At 40.4% G+C, this 20,696-nt stretch overlaps 1 protein-coding gene across 4 annotated transcripts in view; it reads right to left on the reverse strand.

Moving 5' to 3' along the window:
• The window catches only part of ARNT2 (aryl hydrocarbon receptor nuclear translocator 2), a 99,449-nt gene that overhangs the window by 16,383 nt on the left and 62,370 nt on the right, over window positions 1–20,696 (reverse strand). For all 4 annotated transcript variants that reach the window (XM_027688295.1, XM_027688297.1, XM_027688294.1 and 1 more), the window contains 6 exons: window positions 16,223–16,299; window positions 14,072–14,206; window positions 13,156–13,230; window positions 8,921–9,072; window positions 3,048–3,120; window positions 2,775–2,898 (listed from right to left, as the gene is read on the reverse strand). In XM_027688295.1, the coding sequence (XP_027544096.1) occupies window positions 2,775–2,898; window positions 3,048–3,120; window positions 8,921–9,072; window positions 13,156–13,230; window positions 14,072–14,206; window positions 16,223–16,299 (636 nt within the window). The remainder of the gene's footprint in view (window positions 1–2,774; window positions 2,899–3,047; window positions 3,121–8,920; window positions 9,073–13,155; window positions 13,231–14,071; window positions 14,207–16,222; window positions 16,300–20,696) is intronic.

Raw genomic sequence — 20,696 nt, forward strand, 5'->3', positions numbered from 1 at the left:
GCAACTCGCTGATGGTTTTGCAACCATTTGTTGCTACACACCTGACAGGCCTAGGAATCAAGTCTGCCTCCTCATTTTCCCCTTCGATCCTTTCAGATTCCCACTCATTTCACAAGATGCTGTCCTGGACAAAAGGCCCAGTCAATTCACAAGTAACAGAAGTATTTTTTAGTTTAGTTTAGAGACCTTCTGAGTGTGACTCACCAAAGGCCTCCAACACACACCAGCTTTCCTTCCCAAGGAAAAAAGTCACCTCAAATTACCTCACAGGAGTCTTGGAGAGGGAGTGTGCATGCCACCGATGAAAGCTGCCATTGCTTTTCCTTTTGAATCTAGAAATTTGTAAAAATTCCTTGCCAGCTACATATTACCCAGCACAGTCATTGAGTTTGGACTGTAAACCTACACTCTCATATAAAAAAAACAGGGAGAAATGGGGACAAGATCTAGAGAATGTTGTGTATGTAGCAGGAAAAATTGAGAATGGCTCAAGATCTCTCTGAGAAGGGCAGATGATTTTTCCTTTTTATGTAGCAATGTCATTCTTGCATGAGATGTCCCATTTTCTAAGGTCACTCTTTGCAGGGACACCAAACTCTCAGGGTTGGAAGAGACTGAGCCAAAATCCTGTGGGTACTTTAGATATTTGAGAACAACTGACCAGCAAAATTGAGAGTGCCCTAAATGAACTGGAATTCCTCAAGTGGAGCAGAGTTGCCATGGCAGCTACCAGGGTCTGTGCCACAGGATGAGGCCAAGACAAAGGGGACTAATCACAGCAGCTAATTCTCCTTCCTGAGTTACCCTGAATGCTCTTTAGCCTCTGAATCTGGCCCACATCTCTCCCAGCTGTATTCCTACTCAGGACTTTACACACAATTCTCTGCTCTCACCTTTGGTACAGCACTGAAAACTCTTTTTTGTGTGTGTTTTACCTGTTCCTCTCTAAACTCCACCGCTGTACTGGTCAATGATGGCCCATCTCCCAGTAGAACCAGTGTTTCTGCTTCTAGAATGAATATCTCTAAAAACTGCACCATCCTGGGCTTCAAAGCCCTTGCATGAATCAGTAAAGCCAGGCTTCCTCTCCCAACTTTTGGTTTTCTAATGATGTGTGGCCACTACATGCAATAATAGCAGCAATCTCCCTGTGTCAACCCATGTTTTTACAGAACGTAGCAGAGAAAGAGATCGGGTATCAACATAATGCAAATGTCTTGCAGGCAGCACGCAGGCTTGTCAATATTGGTTTTGGACAGGGTATCTCATCTCTAACTGTGAACCATCTTTTATCATTCAGAGGAGACCTTGATCACAGCTTCCATGAGAAATTCAGACAGGGAGAATGTCCCAAAAAAAGCACAGCCCGTAAATTGATAAGAATGAAAAGAGAAATGGCATTTCCAAGAATATAACCTCCCAGATACTTCACAGCTTGCTACACCCTTAACCCTAACCCCTCCTCACAAACAGTTGAGAGCTGCCTGAAAAAGAGCCAACAAGGCAGCCACAAAGCAGTATGTTCTTGCTTGGAAAAACATATTCTGGTGTTTAGGGTTGGAGTCTTGCTACCTTCTAATGGACCCCTTTTATGGCCTCAGCTGTTGACTTCACTGTTAGAGTAGACAGACAAGGATGAACAGGAATAACAGAGAAGTCCTAACAACAGGAGGACAGAGTATCAAGTCTATCCTGCAGTTACAATGCCTTCTCCATTTGAAAAGGCCAAGGCAGACATAAGAAACCAACACAGTGAGGTCATCTCCCAGCACCCCTGGAGTCAAACCCTGTGGGTCGTTTCCTCTGTGCACTGCGTGACACTTGCACAGTGATTTATTTAAAACAAATGTAAAAATTTCTCTTTTTCAGTGAGGACAGTTAAGAACAATAAACAACCAATGAGTTCTTCCACAAGTAGTGGAATTAATGAGCCTGGTTTCCTACAGATATATTTCAGATGACCCCTTCAGCTGCCAGTCTTCTCGATGACTTCTGTCTGTCAGGGCAACAGGCAGCACAGGCTGGGCTAGTTTGAGTCAGGTACATCTCTCCCACTGGCAGGTTGGCTGTTACCTCTTAGAACAGGGCTGGGAAATCCTTTGGTGAGAGCACTCAGTAAGGACTCTGTCCTCACAGTAATTTTCAAGAAATATAGAAAAACCTACTGTTCCCGAGACTCCTATCACTCTTAGAAGAACTTGCCAACAAGTTTAAAAGTTGTGGAAAAGAGAGCAAGGACTCTTCAACAGGTAACATGACTGGAGATGCCTCAACTGACCAGAGAACAAGTATATTATTACACTTCAAGGTATATGCTTCTGAAAGCATCACTGCAAAAGCTGGTGATTTGACAAAAAAACTGCAGGTCTATCTTAAGACTATATGGCAACTTTCTTAATCCATCCCTATTTAGAGAGGTGAACTCACACTGGCTGCCAAAGAAAGAAAATACAGACTTAGAAATGGCAAGATCTGCTCAGTATGTTTAATATCTATGAACAGTGTTCAAGGTGTTCCTATGAAGTGAAAAGGGAAGCAAAACCAGGTAGCTCTGGTGATAAAAGCTGTCCTTCCCTCCCTGAATTTATTCCTATCATTTTTAGGGGAAACACCAACTAAATGCAAACGCCACGAAATGTCCCCCAAGACTGCTGCTGCTTACAAATTTCTCTGCCACAATGTAGTTTCTTTTCATTCTTTTGAAGCTGTGCTCCACATCATGTAACCAAGCTTAACATAGTATTAAAAATTAAACACCAGAGACATTCACTTACAAGTAGTTATTCCAGCAAACATCTCGGCAAATCTAGGATCTCTCTCTTGGGAGAAGATAGCATCAGGCTTTTCCACAGACTTTCCACCCTCATGAACATTAGGTGGTATACTTGGAACAGGCACCTGTTGAGATACACAGAGGAAGGTAATTCCCTCCACTGTATTTGACAAAAACAATTCAGGGACAGTCACAACGTACTTTTAGTTTTGCTGAAATCTGCCATTGCTTTACATTTTAAATGATCAGAGGCACAAAAACCTGAGAATTTCACCTGAGATAAGTCATAGGATGACAGCCCATCTCTTTGATGTACTTCAAGTTCTGCTTGCTGTTGCTGAAGTTGTCTGCAAGGGAGACAAAATGACTTTGTTACAAAACCCAGCTAAGATACAAAAAGGAACAGTCACGGTCTCCTGTTTTACACTCCCAGTGAAATGTCTCTCAGGTGATTTAGTAAATCCTTTCCTGTGAGATTCATCTGTTTTTACAGCTTTCTCGTTCAGAAAGCCTCCACCACAGGAATGCAACAGAGCATAGGAAGAATTTTGCTGTGATAGCACAGAAGTGTAGGTGGGTAAGTAATGGAGGATGGAACACAACCTCCTTATAAAGACTTTTAGAATTCGCTATTCTTAATTCATCATCTTTCTCATGTTAATGATGAATACACCAGACCCCTTCTCTGATCCTCCCGAGTCCAACAGAACGCTTGCTGGCATTGCAGGTCTCAAGGAAGATGCTTCTCTAATGACAAAACACCTCAGAGCTGCAAAGTTATCCAAATGTTTTGTGCCTTCCACTAACAGTTGCTTTCTGTTGCTTGGTCCCAATGAACAAGATTACCTCTGGCACTGGTAGCACACTTATCTCTGCTGGGCTCTTTGCTCAGTTGGCAAAGAAGATAAACCCCCCAAATTATGCTAAAGCTCAGATTAGGATAAGATTGGAGTTGAATTGACAAAATGCTTGGATTTGATACTTGCAAATGATACTTGACAGTGCTCACAGTTTCTGTTTCTGGCCTCTTTCTGAAGGAAAAAATCACCCAACAGACTGGAATTACACACTAGGTGGGTCTTCCCCAAGGAGACACAATAATGGGACAGGTGGGAATAGATGAGATTTTACAAAACAGCAAGATCATGGATTTGAAACTCCAGACAATTGGGATACATATTTAGCTACATGCTTAAATTTTAGATGTTCATCCAAATCTTCCTTTAAATTTTGAACTAGATAGATTCAAATGTCAAGGGGCTGAGAGAAAAACTGGCAGACAAAGGCAAATGACAAATTAGGCACAAACTGATGGGAATGTGTGAAATCACTCAAACAAGCTACTGAACTAAGTAACAGATTTTTCCATCCCTTGATGCTTTTCCAGAAGACGCTTTGCTCAGCTCGAGGTTCCATGGCAAACTGGACAAAAATCTGTGACCTGCAACAAACAGCAGATCGGAGGTGATGGCAAAAAGCCTTCTGCAAGCCTTGGGGTGTGAGAACACATAAAACAAGGAATCATTTTTGTCCTAGGAGCGACATGCAAAAAAAAGCAGTCTTCCAGGTCATTAGGGAGCCATGGATTTTCCATATTATTTTAGCCAACAGAAAATTCCTAAAAATTACCTCTGGAATGCAAAGACATTCTTTGTTCACAAGCATAAAACGCATACTTTTCCAACAGAACTATGGGAGGTAATTTAATCATGGGGAATCTATGGGGAAGTTTCTAAATACCACCCTGTGGACAATAAACACCCATTAAATCCTGTTGTTAACGTGAAAGCTAATTACACTGTTTCATTTGTTTTTATTACCACCAACTTGGTTCGTGTGTCAATAAACAGCACATTAGGTCTCCTCTGTTCCTTATAAAGCATGTTTTCTTGATTCAGCCCTATACGTACAAATGAGCCAAACAAAACAGCACACTTACTAGTCATTTGTTTTGTAGGCACTTCTCAAATCTAGTGCTCCTTTGCCCTTCTCTATCTTTCATCTCTAATACTCATTAAGCTGCAGTACAATATAAACATCACATCATGTTAACAGCACTGAACTTGGGAACAACCTCCCAAATCCATTTCCTATAAAAACCAAACAGTTGTGTGTATCTTTACTGAACTCTGTGCAAGCTATGCTGTACTTAATTAAGACTGAAATGCAAAGCCAGGTTAGCATCTTCTGCTGTTGTTGGCTTCTACAGCATAAATAGTTTAAATGATGCTTGAAACCTGAAGAATCTGTGCAGCAGTTCCTGGAGCAGCTGACCAGGGAGAGCTGAGCACTGCTGTGGTGGCCGCTTCAGACCCTGCCATCTCACCACCCTTTTGACTGAACAGCCAACACAGGCAGGTCTCTTCAGTCACCCAAGTGCTGGACAGTGAAAATGATACATAAACAAGGAATTAGCACCAGTTTGGGCAAAATGCAAAGTGTCTTCTCACTTTGAAACCAAATCCCAAACTGTCCCTGGTTTCAATTTCAGTTTCACAGGTTCCAGGAGTAAATGAAAGAAACTTCCTGGCTCTACAGGATACCCAGCACAGCAAGTGAGGTGGTCAACAGAGGGTTCTGTCTGTACTGCAGGAACTCCTGGCTCACCTACATGTTCAGTATGAAACTGGGAAAGCCCTTGGCTTGAACAAGGAATGGTTCAGTGAATCTAAAGGCCTTGATAGTTAATTCAAATTTACTTCAGTAAAAGTATGTGGAGGAAAAGCGAAGATGCTGTGAAAGCTCTTTTGTCATTGGAGAGGATTTCTGATGAGTTAATTTTTATGAACACTGAAGTCACCAGTTCCCTTTCCAGGCATCACAATAACTAAAAAACTTTAAAGTTAACAGTTTCTACGGTGGGAAAAAAACAATGCTACTGTATCCTTACCAAGCTCTTCTTATGTAACAGAGGCACCAGTGCTTCCTGTATCTGGCTGGGACAAAAGTGGAGTAGTAAAAGCCTTGGGGCTACTGTTGCAAAATCCTCTTTCAGAAATTCTCAGTATCTCCCTCTTCTAGCCTACAGCATCAACTTACCCCAGTGAAAGGGTCTGTCCAACACCAGGACCAGGGAGCCCGCAGATGGCACAAGATCATGAGAAAGTAAGTCTCTACCACCACTACCACAGGCTGGATTTTTATCAGAATAGCTGAGCTCTATAGTTTGGCCCAGAGAATCCGAAACAGAAAGCATCTCTCCCACAAAATGCAGGCTGTTTCATCCAGCAGGCTGCCTCCAGCAGGGACCTGTGCCAGCTCACTCCGAGACAGAAGGTCTTGAGACTCAGGACTCAAGGATTCGTAAATTCACTCACAGGATTCATAAATTCACACAGTGTGTGATTTTGAGGTTTACAAAAATGAAACATCAGAATTTATATGAAGGTCAGAAAAATATGTCTCTTCTTTATTTTGAGAGAGATATATACATATAAATATATAAAATATATTACATAATCGCTCACCATGACATTATTTCATTCAAACACTGCTCTATCTGTATATTAAATAAACGCTGATCATAATTATTATTTCTCTTTGGAAATCAAACAGTCCCAACTACACAGGAAGACGTGGTCAAATGGGGGACTTCTCTTTTCAGCCGAACACAGCACAAATGCAAAACGTTAAATGCTCCAATTCTCCAGGAAGTTTCTCTTGGATGCCTACACCCAAGTGAAACTGAGAGAAGTTTTCTTTTCTTTTTTTGCAAGGAACTAAGTGAACATTTGAACCTAATGTTTCCTTATCCTTCTGTACCAAAACCAAGTTTGGAAGGTTGAGTATTTGAAGCTTCAAAGGAGTATCTTTATTAAAAACAAGGAGAAAAAAAGAAGAAACAAAACAACCAAACCAAGCCAACAAATAAAAGTAAAAATCAATTAATCCCTCCACAACTGGAACCACCACTGCCCTCTACAGTCTTTTGCAAAAATGCTGTTCACTGACCAACTGATTTAAACCTAGATCTTTCAGCTATATTGTCTCTACAATTTCATGCTGAATTTATAACTGCTTCAAACCTGTATTTTATGGAGCTGCCTAGGTTATCACAGTGATAGGCAAATCAAAATGTATCTCTGTGTAGAACTGCCTTAAGTTGGGCAGAGGCAGGCAGCCCTTCTTGGTCTGCATGGGAAGCACCTTGCTGGACCCAGAGCATCTGATACTTCCAGTGACATGTAGGGATGGCCACGCACATGGGGTCAAACCACAAGTCCCAGTAGGAGCTTAGTGAGAAGGCGGAAATCACCAGTGCCCGTGACGTACAACTCCCCAAGGCAGCTAGGAAATCATAAGTCAAAACATGACCCCAAATGTGAAAATAAAAGAAAATAAAACCAGATACAGGCAGGAACATCAGTATTTTACAGTAAGTTCTCTTTGGAAATCTGTCTGAGAACTGGGAGAGAACGGGGGGGAAAAACAAAAGCAGTTTGAATAATGCATTCTTTCTACTGTTCAAAAGCAGACATATAATGGGATGTATCTTGCCCATTTCAGAACATTTTCAACATGACAGGAAAGAGGGAACATCCTCTGTCTAAGTAGCAGCAGGCAACTTCCATATTAGGTCAGCATTTCTGGGTTGTTATTCAAACCTAGCAAGAGAGATGGAACCAGAGCCAGGAGCTGGCACTGTGCTATTCCTCACAGTGAGTGCTGTGGTGCCAAGCTGAACAGTGCAGTGCAGGCTCAGAAAAAAGCATTCCCAGAGTCAACACAGCATAAGTCTCCAGCCCCACTTTTTCATCTGTGGCCTCTTGGGAACAAAGCACAATTAAGCCAGCCCGGGACAAATCTCAGAAGTCGTTTTTTTACTTTGCAGGCCTGTTTTTGCACATACAAATTACTTGGAAAAGTATTACGGGACAGCAGAAAAGTAGAAATATCTCTTTTGATGCACACTGCAGACAGGGAGATATTTAGCTGTCTTTTCAAGACACATCTTCCTGTTTTCAATGAACTTAACTATGCAGTTGTTTAAGCCCAACTTTTCGGGTATGCAGAGGAAAAAAAATGAGCAAAACAATTGTGATGCTGGGTTTTATGTAAGTGAATGCACAGCCCTTTCAGTCCAGGTATGAGCCATGTCCAAAGGAGCAGGACAAGGAACACCCAGAGGCATTCACTAGCTTTCCAAGCTCAAATGCCAAAGCCCCAGGGGTTTGGTTTTGCTGTGAAGCAATCAGCAGACACCTCCACTAGCAGACTGCTTGTTCAGCACTTCAGATATACAGTTTAACAGGCTGAGATCTTAAAATCAGTAATTTCCTCACAGCTAAAAACTTGGCAAAAAAATCTCTGGTCAGACCAGAAGCAGATTGAGTTTTAGGAATACATTAAATTCATACTGGAAAGAAGAAACATTTATTAAAAAAATTCCCACACTACAAAGCAACCGAGACCAGATTAACTTCTGCAGTTACTGGCTGAGAACTCAGGAGGCTCTAAAAGCATCTCTGCTCAGTCCACAGTGATGAACCTCCATCATACTCCGAGGGTGACTTCCTCCTAAGAAGCCAAATGACAGATTTTCGAAAATAGTAATGCAAAGACAGGATGATTTCATTTCCATTTTAAGATACGGATTGGATTGTTCCCATGTTTGGGGATATTCCACAGACCTAAACTGAATACCAGGAACCCTCCTCACTCAAGTCTACTAGGAAATAATTTTCCCAGCTTCATTATGTCATAAGAGTAGACACAGCTCAAGCAGAAGATGCCAGGACTACAGAATGATATGATCACAATGAACATGGACACAGAATTTTCTTTTGGCTTAGGAATCAGGCTAACCTTCCTCCAGTATCAGGACAGCTGGCCTACTGCTGGAAGCTCTGTGCTAGTTTAAGGCAGCCTGGACCGAGATCAATGGGTTTGTCTAATGACATAACAGATAAGTGACGTTTTCCCCCCAGTGCAACCAGGCCCTGGAAGCATCTCAGGATAATGACACAGAGAAACAGCTACACTGTGAGATCTCATGATGCAGAAAAACCCTGTTACGGACTTACTGTTATACAGAAACAAAGGTAGCTAGAAACAGGCTACCAAAAATTCAAAATCTGCTTTACAGCAAAAAGTAACGCTAACAATTCTTTCAAAACCATGTACACGAGCACCTGGAAAGGCACATACTTTACGTTAGTGTTGGTGCAGATGATGTATTCAATCTCATCAGAATAAGGATTCTGAAACGTGAAGCTGCTGGTTCTGATCAGCATCCACTCCCGGTTTTTGGTACGAAAACGATACATCACAGACAGGACTTGACCTTTCAGTTTCACCACCTGCAAAGCCATTTGGAAAGGTTAATAAAAGGAGATCACTACCTGCTGTGCAAATGAATAGTAAACAGCAGCAACTGGTATGTTTTAAACTTGAATTACAGAAAGCCAAGGACAGATCAGAGAAATTTGCAGGTGCAGAGAATAAGCAAAACCCTATTTGTGTTTGCAGCTTTTTCCTTCAGAATGAAATCCTCACACTTTGTCATATAAAATGCCATTTTCTAGACTGCTTAGAAAAAGAATACAGATTCAGGACAATCATTCAGGTCGTGCTGCTATCCCAACAGGGAAACTTTAAGAATGTTTAATGTGAAGCACTTATCGAGAGAGTGACAGAAACCAAACTGAGGATCTTTTAAATGATTACAGGTAAACCATAAACCAATTACTGCAGCTAATACAAAAGACCACAAGAAAAGCCATTTTGACCATTGACTGTCTGCTTTTCTGCTTGGATACCTAGCTATGCAATTCATACATGTGATATACCAAATCACACATCAGCATCAAAATGCTTAAACACAATGGGGTATTTTTAGAAACTATAAGGCGTTGGTTCCTCCCCACCAAACACACTAGAAGACTCTCTAGGATGGCAAAGTGCTAACAACAAACACTTTCTTCGGGCTTTCAGAAGAAAAAAAGAGCAATCCAGTGTTTAAATGGAAAGACCACTGATAAGCAACTGTCCATTCTAACAGTATTAATGAAAACAAGAGAGCAAAATCTTTGTATGGACAGTCTATTTGTTTGTAACTAAGAATTCAGATGTCTGGCAACAAGCAATTCAAATCCTGGGTTTGGTAGCTGAAGTTTTGTTCAAGTCAACAGTTGGGCACCAAGTTAGAATTAAGAAGCTGCCAACTCCAGTACACTCAAAGCAATCCTCACACACTGGCCCTGTAACCGCATTTCATGTGTCATCCAACAATCTTGGTTTAAGCCAGAAGAAAATTTTCATGGTTTTAAGTCATTCAGCTGGCACTTTCCTGGACTATCTCTGTTTATATTTTATTGCTTTTCCACCAAGCTATCTCAGAAATGCCTCAAGGAAGGAAAGGGAAGGTCTACTGCAAATAAATATTACATCTTTCTGTGGATTCTTAATCCTTAACACCTGGAATTTACTTTTTATTAGCTATCTGCAGCCTGTATTTTCTAAAAGTAGAAATCCCACTATTTACCTTCTGTCTTTATTGACAAGAAACTGGATTAAGAAAAATGCTCCAACCCTGTTTTTTCAGAGGTTTGCACTTCAAATTAATCAACTGGATATAGGACTAAATGGGAAGAGTGCAAATAGAAGACACAAAAAGATTTAGCAAAGCCCGGGAAAGTTCAAAATCATACTGAAGTAAATGCTTGGTTGGTTTTACTGGGTTTTTTTTAATGCTTTTGTAGTTTGAGTTCACTGAGCGACATTCTTTTATCAGCAATTTTCTACCACCACACCCAGGGTAAAAGCCACAGAGCTGGTATAAAAGTGTGCAATCCCAATAGTAACCTACTGGGTATCCAATAGCTGTGTTCTGGACCCTTTGATACTATTTGTTGGTCTTGGCCTTGAGACTATCTTATTTTGGCCTGATTTTTCCCACCCTGATGAATGAATTTATCTTCCCAAGGAAGTAAAAGCTCTGAGATAGATACTGGCAATTGACCAAAAATTGCAAAACCCTGCCTTCCTCCTCTGTTATGCACCAACCTGGTTCTGATACTGTCAGCAAATTAGAAGTGTCAAGTTTATAGAGGGTTTTAGCAAAAAAAAAAAAAAAAAAGAAAGGAGTTTATTTGAAATCACAGTTACCTTTTAATTAAGATATTTCTAAGGCCAAAGAAACAATAATAAAACAAACTGCAGTGATCTATTGTCCTGAAGTCTCGATTAAGCAAACACTAATTCTGTAATAATACATAATGTACAGAGAGTGCTGGTGGGAAAATTCTGAACTGTCTTAAAACAGTGCATACAAACAAAATAGCACAAAAAATTTCAAGGCTAATGTTTAATCTTTACTTTCTTACATTCTTTCAAAATAAAAACCACCTGGTGCAAAGCCTAACTGCTTACTTCAGTCTTTTATTGCATGACTGGAGTAACAGCCCTAATCACACTGCTACTGTACTGAACAAAAATATACCCCAAAAGGAATCGCCCACTAAAGAAACAGCACAATATTTTCATAGATTGGACACAGATTGAGTGAACAGGAGCTTTCACTTCTAATTGCATTTTTTCCTGCTGTCTTTTTTTATGACCTTAAGCAAATCATGTAGGTCCATGATCCAGCAAATCACTTATGCACATGCCTAACAGTGACGGGGAAGTCCCCAGCAAATGAGTTCAGGGACACTCTGCCCACCCCCCAAGGCCTGATCTCCCTCCCAGTGAACAGTGAGGACCAAGTCATTAACTCAATGTTAGTTAGTCAGCCCTGCTGAGCCCCAGGCAATCACTGGATGGATTCAGTGGAGACGGATGTTTGGTGTGTTATTTTCCAGCAGCTCTCTGTCACTGTCTCTTGGATAGATTAGTGGAATCAATCATTTGGGCACCAGTGAAAAACAGCGTATGTGTTCTCACTGCTCCTGCGCTGCTGATGCGATCGGGCACCAGTTCAGGGAGCTGAACCAGCTGAAAGCTGGTTCCATGCAAAAGCAATCAGTCCCTCAGCCTACCCAGCAAGTCCATCTGTGCCAGCAGCAGGGCAGCAGGAAGGAAGGAGAGAAGAGGGAGAGCAGGACCTGACTCCTGGTGACAGGTACCCCTCAGGCGGATTCAGCCGAAGCATCATACCCCCAACCAAGGTGGGGCAGAGAAGATGTCTGGGTGTGGTGACTTATTTCAAGCATTGAGCTCTGACAGGCTTCTGCCTGTGATCCAACATCTTGAATTTAAAAAGCCTTCAGCTGCTATTTGAACTCAGTCTGTGCAAGGGACACTGAAGTGGATGCACAATGCTCACTCAGTGAGCCACTGGGCTGGTAGCCCCTGCTTGAAGGAGGGGATGGTGAGAATTAGCTCAGGAGTACTGATATCTTACACTATCTCCAAAGCTTCTGTAGAGACTATAACTTCAGTTTCACAATCTCTTCTAGGAACACTGAACAGAATTTAGCTGTTTTCCCCAGAGAGGCTCTTCAAGCTCTTCTTTCATGCCATGCCTGAACACATAGCTGGTTATGCGAATTATTTAAAGTCATTTCATATCCATGTTTCACAGCTGAAAATACATATCAGCATCCAAAATGAGATGGACCAACAAAACTTGGATGAGCTATAAGTCTGTTGTCAGAAAATCTGGAACCACTTAGATAACTGAGCCTCAGTAATCAGTTAAATCCTGTGCTGTGTGTTCTAGTGCTGCAGCAAAGGCACTGAAAAGCCCAGCAACAAGCAGAGCAGCTTGGGGAAAGCACTGCTCCTGCATGGCCCAGACCAATCTGAAACAGAAAAGCTCTACAATGGAATAGATGCCATTGATAAAGCTGATGTAATTGTGGCCCATGGTAAGAACTAATCCAAATTATTAACTTTTTCTATATGTTGTATTTTTTTTGTTACTTGCCTCCACACTTCAATTTCTAACAGAAAAAAGGGCAAAATTACCTGTTGATGTAAAGTGGTGTAAGCCCATTAAAGTACCTGAAGAAGCATGTCACCTATGCTAGCAGAGAACTAAGTTAAAAACAGTCCAGCATCACAGAGGGGTGTAACTACTTCCATATCAACAACCCATCTTGGAATGTAAACACTTTTGGTTACCACTTATCATAGAGGGATCTACACAGGCATCTCCAAAGCAGCCCACCCTGTGCAGCAAACAATTTTTTGCAAGAATAAAACAAAATATATAACTAGATGACTTATTTCTGAAAATACTATCAACACACACTGCATAATAAACTACCATTTAGTATGCAGCTTAAGCAATTTCTAAACTGACCAACAAATTGTTTTGTATCTTGACACTCCTCCTGCATAACAGAATACCTTGACATGCTAAAAATAAGAGCTACTTCTGTAATCAAAATAGTACCAAAAATAATGAATTGTGGAACAAAAGGAGCAGGACACAGCACCTGTTGGAAACTCTCTCGCAAATGGCTTTGATCTTCAGGATGGCAGAATTCTAGAATATCTTTCCCCAGAAGATCCTAGAACAAAACATAAACCTGTGTAAAAAACACCAAACCACAACACGAATCCATGAGCAGATGTGCAAGTAATCCAGGTCTACCACCCTTAATGTGACTAGTCAGTTAATCGGGGATGAATCACACAAACAAGGTTTGCAGGCATCATGTCCTACGTTATATTTGTACTGTTGCACAGATATATGTATGTACAAAAAATTTTGAAGTGCTTTTTTAATAACTGTGGAATGGTGCCTTGAAGATACTGACATTCTCTCCTACAGCTCATTTTATGGCACTAATTTTTGTAAAAATAGTTATTATAAGGCTATCTAAAATCAAAATAAATTGAAAAACAAATGAACAAGAAATTATTTTTGCCTCTAAATTGCAACTGTTGGGAGTTATCTGAGGGAGAGTTGTGGTAGTCAGGAGTTCATTTACTATTCTGCTCAGTTCTGTACTAGCCTCCTGTTCAGAGGAGCAGATGTAAGCCTAAAGGAAAATATATGCCATAAATGATGTTTGCTTACTGTTCAATAGATTGGCAGAAGCAAAGGTCTACAGGATTAAAACTCTCTCCAAGCACTGTTAACTTTCTATCACAGAAATGTCTTCACTGTAAAGCTGTGCAAGGTTTAGAGCATTTTGCTGTTAGAATTCCAATGAGATCTAAAGGTATAAAAAGATATCCCATATACCAAAGGGGAAAACAAAATTTTACAGAGGCATGGACAGCAAAGAAAAATGAAAAGCATTTAATGCACGATGTACGAATTATCAGCTACAAAGATTTCATGTTTGCAAATGGAATTTTCTTCATTAGCTCCAACCATTCTCCACCTTCCCAGTGGTCACAGACCTGGGGCTGGTAGCCAATGACGCTGATGCACCTTGGGTCGACAAAGGTGATGACTCCGTCAGAGTTGTGCCTAGACAAGAACTCCGTGGGGACTGACATCCCATTCATGTCCATGCACACTGGAGAGCTGGTTACCTAGGACCAAGGAAGTCCACACAACAGTCACCTCGAGTCAAATTTGGTTATGTAACTAAAGAACAGAATCTGTTGGCACACTCCTCACTACTGAAGGAAGTCGTACATAAAACAACAGCAGATAAATGACACAGAACATCCTTTAGTCTAGTTTGCAGACCAAATACCTCATCCCACGACACTCATCTATACTTAACAGCACAGCAGAAAAACAAATACATCAGAAATTCCCAAGAAGGAGGGATATAGTAAGGATATAAGTCCAGCTGGATTCATCTCACTCTGCAGCACATTAGGCATCTTGGTTCCTATCTCTGTCAACCAAGAATGACAGACGTTCAGAGGACAATGCAGTCGTCCTGTTTTAGGATAGGAAGGTCAGTCTCTAGAAGAAGCCAACACACTATCTGTAGACATATCCAACAGGATTGTGCAGACTAAGCACCCATATTTCAGGTGATGTGAACCTGACTCAAAACACCACAGAATCTGAACAAAGTCCTCCAGAGGCTGAGGCAGGGGATGTTAGGCCAGCAAGTGCCTACTCATAATGAAAAAACACAGTCCTCTAAATGTACCTCAAATCTCACCAGAGAGAACGATGCATTTCCAGCTCTCTGCATGAAATCTGTGCAATCAGGCCATTTCATATCCATTCTATCCTACTGGGGCTACAAATGAGACCATCAGTTTTATTACAACTTTCAGAGCTATCTCTGCTAACAAGGTCCCAATGCAAAATGAGCAAAATCTTTTTTTTTTGCTGTCTTGAAGCTGATTAGCCAGTTAACTGTACGCAAGATTTCAATTTGCTGTTAGAGAACAAAATTTAACAGAGTTTTTAACAGAGTTTTTAAGCACCTTGACTCCTCTGTGATTTAACCCACCCACAGAGCCTCCTCTTGCCCTCCCTCACATACCCTGATGGCTCTTCAGACAGAACAGATGCTTTGACACTCCATACATTATTAATGTGATTTTCTTGGAAATCATCTTCCTTTGGCAGCTGTAACATATGAATCCCCATAACTTCCTTCTCTCTGTTAGTGGAATATATTACTCTTGATTATGAAAGCATGATTAACCTAAAAACCATCCTGCAATACTTCTGTAGCTCTGCCATGGCAATGGAGACCCACTCTACAGAAGTGCTCACATTGGCAGGCTGTTCACCTCAGGTAAGATGGGTTTGGCACCCGTGCTGTAATGAAAGGTCATTCTACCTCTCCCCTGAAGGAGTGATACCATCCCAGCAGATGGCAATGAGTGCAGGAGATCATGCAAGAGGCTCAGACATGTTCCCCCATGGCAGAATTCCCAGACCAGGAAGATAAAAATTAGCCTCCCTGCCGCGGTGATGGAGATTCACCACGGCTGCTCTGAGCTCTTGTCAGCAATGAAAAAAGGAAGAAAATACACTACAACAATTGCAACTGTCTGGACAAAAAGGAAGTAAAATTTTATTCTCCCAGTTCCTTCGGCTGAGATCTCATTTGAATGCACAACACAACACACACAGAGAATAAAGCTGTGATTTCTGAAGTGCCTCTTGACTACCTTATCTTTGCCATTTTCAGAATACCTCCTGCAATCACAGTTTTTGAAGTAGCTGATTAGCCAGAGAGAGAGAGAATGAATGGAAAAATGGCAGGGAGCATATCACTGGCTTTGGGAGCCACTTCAACCCACCATCTGCAGCACCTGTAGAGCCACGTTTCTCACTGTCTACAATATCCCAGCCCTACACACCCTAAAGAATGGCAGATCTGTACACACTCATCTTCAGGAGTATCTTTGCTGTTCTTAGTGGACTCAGTACACACATGCACCAAAATTAGTTTCATTTTGCTCTGTTGAAAGTGGCTGACTGCACACAGACATCAAGGCACTTTATATATTGGAGGCATGTTAGAATTTATAGTCCAGTATCAAAACATTGCACAAATCTTTTACAACTAAACCAAAACAGCGGTCATGCTTTCAGAAATAGTTTGTATAAGGAAAGACTGCCATTACCTGAAGCCTTCCTATTGCCACAAGGCAATATTTACTACCTTGTCCAACATCAGCATCTTCTTCTGGTATAGTCATTCCTAGGGTAAATGATAATAAATACTGTTACAATTAGGAAATTAGGATAAACATAGATGCTGCTGACCTGGTTCTATATTGTTCTAGATGCTCTGAATCACAAAAAATACCTTTATTTTCTTCTCCAGGATTCAGTCATTATTTCTGGGTTCAGATCAGATGATCTCAGTTATGCTCAATCCTACATACCTCACATGCATACACAGGACCCACGGCAGCAATTCTGGCTGCTGAAGACAAAGCAGATACTAAAATTCCATTATACAGTGAGATGGACAGTAAGATTTCCATGAGTACGGCTCTGCAGCATGTTACTGGAACCATGGGGTCACTTAAACGGTCAGTGAATGCACACTATGTTCAGTTTCCTTTGTGAATAATATATTATAATGAGCCTTATAAACAAGGTACAGCCTAAATTAATCACTAATTTTATGCTCATATTTAACAGCTGGTATTACTTTTTTCTATAATGGACTAAATCTGGGTCGTTACGCTGAAAGACAAAAAATGCGGATGCTTTGCTAACAGTCCTTGCTTCAGTTGTGTAACAGGAGTAACTGTTATAAACACAGGAGTAATTTCAAAACATACATGTGTACTATTTTCCATCTCAGTGTTTCAGAAATAGGAACATCCCGATTAACACTGTTTACTTGCTTGTTGGCTAAGCCTTTAGTTAAGGTTATTTCCCAACTCCAGTTTTGAGATACCAATTTCCTATAAAGCACTTGAAAAAACAACTTCTAAGAGTGAACCACTGACTTATTTTAAGTGATTTGTAAACTCTTTCACAAGGCTTTTCAAATAAATCAGTCACAACAGGCAGTGAATCATTTAAGAGGCACTTACAAGCATTAATGAAATTAATTGCAAAGCAGCTATCAATTACAAAACAACAGCCAATTTATTCTCTAAATTTATAATTCCCAATGTAAGTCAGTCTTTGGACTGTGCAGAGGATGACAACACACCATTTTCTTAAATGACACCTCTGAAAAATGACTATAAATGCTGCCAAATGAAGTCATCTCTAAGGAAGTTATTTTGTATCAAAATAGTTGAATTTTATCTGACAATCAGCTTCCAAATAGCACTTTACAGGTATTTTTTGGTCCTCATTGATCTATAAATAAAATAAAATACACAGTGTATGAAAGAAAACCCCTCATGTTTTTGTATATATATTCAAACTTGTTCTGCAATTAATTTCAGAATCTGGGGGGCACAGCTTCATTTGCAGCCCCTGATTGATAACTAGGATTTTATGGAGGGATCTCAAGAGTTTTACAGAGGAGCATTATTGTCCCTTCTAACAAGAGCTGTTTCAAGGAAATAACTCCAGGCACTGCAGTTGGATAACCTTTACCAAAAGATCCCTTTTAAACAGAGTTTTTCATTTGAGAAGGACAAATTTAAAGTATTTTCCCTTGACTTCAAAAGCTTTCTCAATCATTTCCTTAGTGGCTCAGAGTATTGCAAAGGACAGCAAAGATACAGCTGGATGGCTTCCACTTTGCATAATCTTTTTTTTCTGCAGCTTTCAACAATGCTTTCATTTTTAGGAACTTGGTCCATGCTTGCTATTGCCGGAATAAACTCAAATAAACTCAAAGCAACATAAACAATCTCCAAAATTAAACCTAGCTAAGAAACATTATTTTTGACGTCACTCTGTTGACAAAGGGAGGCTGTTGTTATAATTTTCACCCTTTTTTTTTTCCTCCCCAAGGTGGATTACATTTGGTCTGTATAACACATTGGAAAATGTATTAGTTGGGTTATCCCACAAGACACTCTATGAATAAAAACCAATCTGCCTGGAATTAATCAATACATGATCCAGGGGACCGCTAACCCTTCCCTGAAGTGCCTAGAGAAAAATATGACAAAATGATTGTGTGCTCCTTTGCAATGTAGGTGCCATTACTGGCAGCATTTCATAGAGGGAAATTATTTTCTTTACTCTTCTGCTGGTAGTTCCAAAGATTCAACTGTGCCTGTGCTTATATGGGAGGATGCATTTGTAGAAGAAATTTCCTTTTGCTTTAGCACACTTCTTATTGAACATACTCCAATATGGACAGGTAAATAAAGATATGTGCACTGCACTTAATACCACTTTGTCCAGCTCTTCACATAATGTAATTTTGCTCCTGGACACCGCCAAGTACCATCATTATCTCTAAAAAAAGTAAGACCTTGGAGGAATGCAGCCATGAAACTGATCTTTAGGGGACATCAACAACATAAACATACATTAGTTACTCACATTCTTTATGCATAACCCCGCAAGAGACTTTATTTCTCAACACCAAATATACGCTCCTCTTGAATAATAAACACAGTGCTGTGCTTGCTCGAGTTAATATCAACAATTTGCAAAGCTAAGCCTGCAACTGAGCATCACAAATAGAATGCGGTGCCGTCAGAGGTTATATTTAATTTCCAAATGTCCTTTATGCCAGCAAACAGTTTCCCACAGGGTAATGGCTTGTGTTTGTGTGGACATAAGGAACTTTTCAGTTTTCCCAATGAGCTTCCACTTGGCTCTAACACCAGAATAGCTTCATCTTCTGCCTTTTTTTCTCTACCCTTCTGCCCCATATTCTCTGTGAGACACAGAACAGCGTTAGTGGACTTGTGGTTTTATTTCACTACACTAAAAACTAAATGATTTACGAGTCTTTAGAAAGATGTAAGCTAAGTGTCCAGAGATCATTACCAATCCCCTGCTAATGCCTGTCTCCATCAGAACCATTTCTGATGGTTACTTGCTTGGGGATGGAACTGCACTGTGTGACTTTATCTCCCATGCACAACAATGGAAAAAGGCTTTCATAAAAAGAAAAGCTGTGCATGTTTATGGCATACCAAGGAAAAAAATCTTGTGGAAAATCCCAATAAAAACTAAATTCTTCTTTCTTTAATAAAATAAATAAAGCCTTGAAAATGATGGCACTGCAAGGAATATTCAGGCAACTACTTTGTTTTGTATTGGAAGAAGGGAGTACTTTGCACAAATGTCCAGATTCTGGCCAAAACTTTAAAAATAACCTAACAGCTTCGGCATGCTGTGGTTAAGACGTTACCGTAAGTCTGACTTGGAAGACTAAAATGTTTCTTTTTTAACTAAAGAGAAAAAAAAGATTTCAACATTATCTGAATTTGACATTATTCTGGGACTTTTTATTGAAAGCTTTTGAAATAAGTATCTATCTAAGCCTTTTCTTCACTATGTGCTTTTCTGCTGGTCCTGGCTTTGATTTACAGAAAACAACCAACATCCTGACAGACTGTATATTCTCTCTACACCAAATATTTTCCATCAATTGTTATGGCATGAAAAAACAACCTATTAGGAAAATATCATATGGACCACAGAAGATTCATTTCCTTCCAGGAATGAGATGTTCAAAGGGGAAAAAACACAGAAGAAAAGCAAATCTTGCCTAAGTTGAAGATGGAATAATCAAGAGAAGGCCAGCATTTCTCAGTTTTGTGACTGGTTATGAATTTGAAGTACTGTCTAGGCTAAGGATCACAAGTTCTAGCTGTGCTGCTTTGCTGGGAACAAAGGGTCAAAGGCTGGAATTGGTGCTTACCCAGTTCCAAACCAGTGATCCTCCTACCTCGTTCAAAATAACCCAACTCTACACTCTCACTGTTCAATCTCACATGCAACATAACTGGTTGGAATGTCCATCTGGATTACCTGACTCTTTTTTCCTTTGACTTCCACACAAAATTTACCCAATATAAGCGTGTAGGTATCATATGCTGGGTTTTGCACTTGATCTTAGTTTTACCCTTCTCTTTCAGGCACCGTGGAGGAAAATGAATGGACATTAACAAACATAGCCTGAACAGAGGATGAGGCATGATGCTTCCTGTGTTTTCTCTTCCATTTCTCAGTGAAAAAGGGGCTAAAGGCAGTCTGCAACTACCTGAGCTTTGCTGCTCCATAAAAGTGAGAAAAACCACAAAGGCAGGCAAGATGTGCAAAATGTTTTCATGCTGACCACAGACCTGAGCCATAACACAACAAACCCAGTCCTTAAAATATGCCACCATACTGGTGCCAGCTGTCTGTAGTTTACTCTTTTTTGCCTATTTGAAGTACCCAGATTACTTCACAGATTTGCATAGACTCCTCACTGCAGCAACACTGTCAAACCTGATAGTCTGTCACACTAATAATGATCACAGAGCAGTTCTTGATATTTCTGTATCACCACTGATTCTGTTATATTCAGTGTATGCAATTCAACTCAGAAAGGGAAAATAACAAGTGCTAAACAAAAGAGGTTACATACAGATTAAGTGCATTTGCTAAATATTTGTTATTTTGTTTTTGAAAGTATGTTTTGTGTTGTATGTTACCTATATAATGCACATG

The sequence above is a fragment of the Neopelma chrysocephalum genome, unplaced genomic scaffold (assembly GCF_003984885.1).
Source record: "Neopelma chrysocephalum unplaced genomic scaffold, ASM398488v2 Primary Assembly neopelma1_75, whole genome shotgun sequence".
Classification (NCBI taxonomy): Eukaryota; Metazoa; Chordata; class Aves; order Passeriformes; family Pipridae; genus Neopelma; species Neopelma chrysocephalum.